Source organism: Tripterygium wilfordii, chromosome 10, assembly GCF_013401445.1.
Source record: "Tripterygium wilfordii isolate XIE 37 chromosome 10, ASM1340144v1, whole genome shotgun sequence".
NCBI classification, from domain to species: domain Eukaryota; kingdom Viridiplantae; phylum Streptophyta; class Magnoliopsida; order Celastrales; family Celastraceae; genus Tripterygium; species Tripterygium wilfordii.
This window is the reverse complement of record NC_052241.1, coordinates 605,606-609,347: the sequence shown is the minus strand read 5'-3', so window position 1 is coordinate 609,347 and position 3,742 is coordinate 605,606. Positions and strand designations below refer to the sequence as shown.

At 40.8% G+C, this 3,742-nt stretch overlaps 1 protein-coding gene across 1 annotated transcript; it reads left to right on the top strand.

Moving 5' to 3' along the window:
• Positions 1-201: 201 nt before the first annotated feature.
• Positions 202-3,184, top strand: LOC120006859 (inorganic phosphate transporter 2-1, chloroplastic). The gene is made up of 3 exons (XM_038856968.1): positions 202-1,101; positions 1,834-2,025; positions 2,136-3,184. The coding sequence occupies exons 1-3, from the start codon at positions 406-408 to the stop codon at positions 2,961-2,963; spliced, it is 1,716 nt and encodes a 571-aa protein (XP_038712896.1). The 5' UTR covers positions 202-405; the 3' UTR covers positions 2,964-3,184.
• Positions 3,185-3,742: the final 558 nt, after the last annotated feature.

The window sequence follows — 3,742 nt, the reverse complement described above, 5'->3', positions numbered from 1 at the left end:
AAGGGTGGGTGATCTCTCACATGCAATGTGATTACAGTTCAACCAATGACTCACTTGTAACTTAATTAACAGTTGAGATAACTATAATATCAACTACTAATATCCTTATTATAACTCATGTATTTATTATGTGAGTTTATTATTTGTTAATAAAATTGTGGATATATGACAGTGGAGCCCCTCCAGAAAGGCAGAAACCACACGCACCACTCGTTTGAATCAAGTTCCAACCAAAGCAAAAAGCCAAAAATACCTGCACACCTCCCTTTCCCACCAACAAATGCACACTCCTCCATTCCTCTTCCTCTACGACCACCACCTGGTTCACCATATTCCATGGCTAAGATTCCCACTGCCGAATAATTCTGTTCCATATTCTCTCTTCTCTGTTTTTCCCACTAAAACATGATTACTTCTTATTGCCTTTCTTCCCCAAGAAACACCGCTCCCGCAGAAGCATTTTTTGTCCGGAACTCTCACTTGCATTTCCACAAACACCGCTCTTTCAATGGAGATAATGTGCTCTTCAAGCCAAACCCATCACCACCCAAGTCTTTTCTTCCTGCCTTGAGAGGCAATAACTCTAGATTAACTCACACTTTCGCCAGTATATCGTCTTTTGCTGAAGCGGATGGGGAAAATCAGGAAAAGAAAGAGACTAAGATCGAAAAGTCTCACAAACCTGGAATGGCTCAAGCCTTCAATATATCTTCCAGAACGGCCTCTGCGATCTCAATTTGCATAGCATTGGCGGCTCTCAGTTTTCCTTTATTGATGAAGTCTTTGGGGCAGGGCTTGGCGTTGAAGACCAAAATCTTGTCTTACGTGACGCTATTATTTGGGTTTTACATGGCTTGGAATATTGGGGCTAATGATGTGGCCAATGCCATGGGAACTTCTGTTGGGTCTGGAGCTTTGACGCTCCGGCAGGCTGTGTTGACTGCGGCGATTCTGGAATTCTCTGGGGCGCTTTTGATGGGCACCCACGTGACCAGCACAATGCAAAAGGGAATTCTTGTGGCTAATGTGTTTCAAGGGAGGGATACTCTGCTTTTTGCTGGTTTGTTGTCTTCTTTGGCTGCTGCTGGCACTTGGTTGCAGGTATGGTCTTTTGATTACTTTAATTTTTTGTTACCGACTCTATTCATTGATCGTGGACTAATCAAATGTTGTTAGAAAGCAAGTCTATACATTGATGATTGATTTGTTCTCCCACATCCGTTAGAAAAATGTCTATCGAGTGTTTTATATGGGTAAACCCACAAGTGTATGGGAGTATCAAGAACATAAATCTCATATCGGTTAGACAAATGTTTATCGAGTGGTTTATGTTTTATGCCCATTTCCGTATAATTAACTAGGTCTTATGATGAAAACAAAATGTTTATGCGATTCCTGTGTTATTTCCATTAGAACATTGAAAGATAATACTGAATGTAATTGCCTTTGAATCAGCCAAAACTCAAAACTGGACTATTCCTTTTCCATCCCATTCCTATGTCTTGCTAACGGATCAATGATAGGAAACTTGCCGCAGCCTTCACACTTTCTTCAACTATAGAGCTTAGGAACTCTGTAACTTCAATAATGCAGGACTCAATAGCATATGGAGATTGTGGAAATGGTTTGAAAATAGCCAGTTCGGCATCATTCTGATACCAAATTTAATTCTCGAGTGTTCCTGCATTTACAGGCAAGAAAGAGTCACCAAATTAAATTCCTTTTAAAACTTATTCTGCAACAATGATCATGGCATTTCCACTGATATATATTTGTATTCAATATTCTTCTTTCTATTTCTATCGTTAACAAATTATTGTGTTATATGTACAGGTTGCATCATATTTTGGTTGGCCTGTCTCCACAACTCACTGTATAGTAGGATCTATGGTTGGATTTGGTCTCGTCTACGGAGGAGCTGGTGCCGTCTTTTGGGGTTCACTAGCAAGGGTGACTTCATCATGGGTGATCTCTCCGGTAATGGGAGCGTTGATGTCGTTTCTAGTTTACAAATGCATACGTAGGGTATGTAATTCTCTTTAAGAGCTCAATGATCTGCTATAAGCTCACTTCCTTGCACTAATGGCACCTACTACTTCCTTATCCTTTACTTACAACCTGTGTTTTTTCTCCAGTTTGTATACAGTGCTCCAAATCCAGGACAAGCTGCCGCTGCAGCTGCACCAATTGCTGTCTTTGTGGGTGTAACTGGAATCTCTTTTGCTGCTTTTCCTCTAAGCAAGACCTTTCCCTTGGCTCTAACCCAGGCTTTGGCCTGTGGTGCTGTTGGTGCCTTCTTAGTTGACAGAATTATAAGAAAACAGCTTGGTCATCTCCTTGTCAAATCCACTTCTATGCAACCAGAGAAGAATGAGAACGTCGTTCAAAATAAAAATATCGGGTTTCTATCCGACATAGAAGGCCCTAAAGGTACCCAATTGGAGATAGTTTATGGGGTCTTTGGCTATTTGCAGATCCTCTCAGCCTGTTTCATGTCATTCGCCCATGGCGGAAATGATGTCTCAAATGCTATAGGTCCGTTAGCCGCTGCATTGTCTATTCTCCATGGCGGTGCCGCTACTGGAGCTGCAATCATTATCCCCACCGATGTTCTTGCATGGGGAGGATTTGGAATAGTAGCAGGGCTTACAATGTGGGGTTATAGAGTGATAGCGACGATCGGGAAGAAGATAACAGAGCTCACACCAACTAGAGGATTTGCAGCGGAATTCGCTGCAGCTTCTGTTGTTCTGTTTGCATCAAAGCTGGGACTCCCCATATCAGCTACCCATACATTGGTGGGTGCAGTGATGGGAGTAGGGTTTGCAAGGGGATTAAACAGTGTCAGAGCAGAAACCGTGAAAGAGATTGTGGCTTCTTGGGTTGTGACAATCCCAGTAGGAGCCACATTTGCAGTTCTCTACACATGGATCTTGACCAAGCTTTTGTCTAATATTTTGTGAGTCTACAATCTAAATGATTAGGTTATGTAATTATGCATGTCGATATCACTCTTAAACATTTCTCCCTAATAAGTGTGTGGAATGTTTATCTTTTTGAAGTGGAAGTATATATAAGCACTGGAAGAAACGATTGGTTTCTATTCTTCAGTGTTGAAGAGGCCTTGTTCTTTCCAAAATTTCGGACCATGCAATATATTCACTTGGAATGCTGTTGAACATTCTCTGAAAATGATTATTTTCAGCAGCTGAAAGAAAGGTTGGTGCCATCTAAACTCCTTTAAATCTTGGTTGTCCATAAATGATGCAGGCGGAACAATAAAGGAGATGAAACCAATGTTTCATCAAGGTAAAAGAAAACTAGAATCCATCATATTTGAAAGACTCTCAAAGGTTTTCAATATATTTCTTCAAAATAAAAGTTAATGATCATTAGGGCTACAACACTTGAGTAAGGAAAAACACAAATACCACCAAATTACGAAAATGTCCCTAAACTTCCTAAACGGTGGAATTTGTCAAAAATAAAGACAAAAATAGGACGGAACGAGTCAGGGTAAAAATAGTCTTGATCACTATGTCGAAACGAGTCGCTCATGTCAAATTTCACGCGATTTCTCCTAACGTGACACTAGTCCTATTAGCCTATTTTCTTTAAGTGCCACTATTCCTATTAAACCATCTCCAATTGGGTACCTTTTAGTATCTCATGGGAGGACTGTTCAAAGTGGCATTTAAGGACACCGAGAAACATTTTGTTAACCGGCATTGGCAAGCAAGGA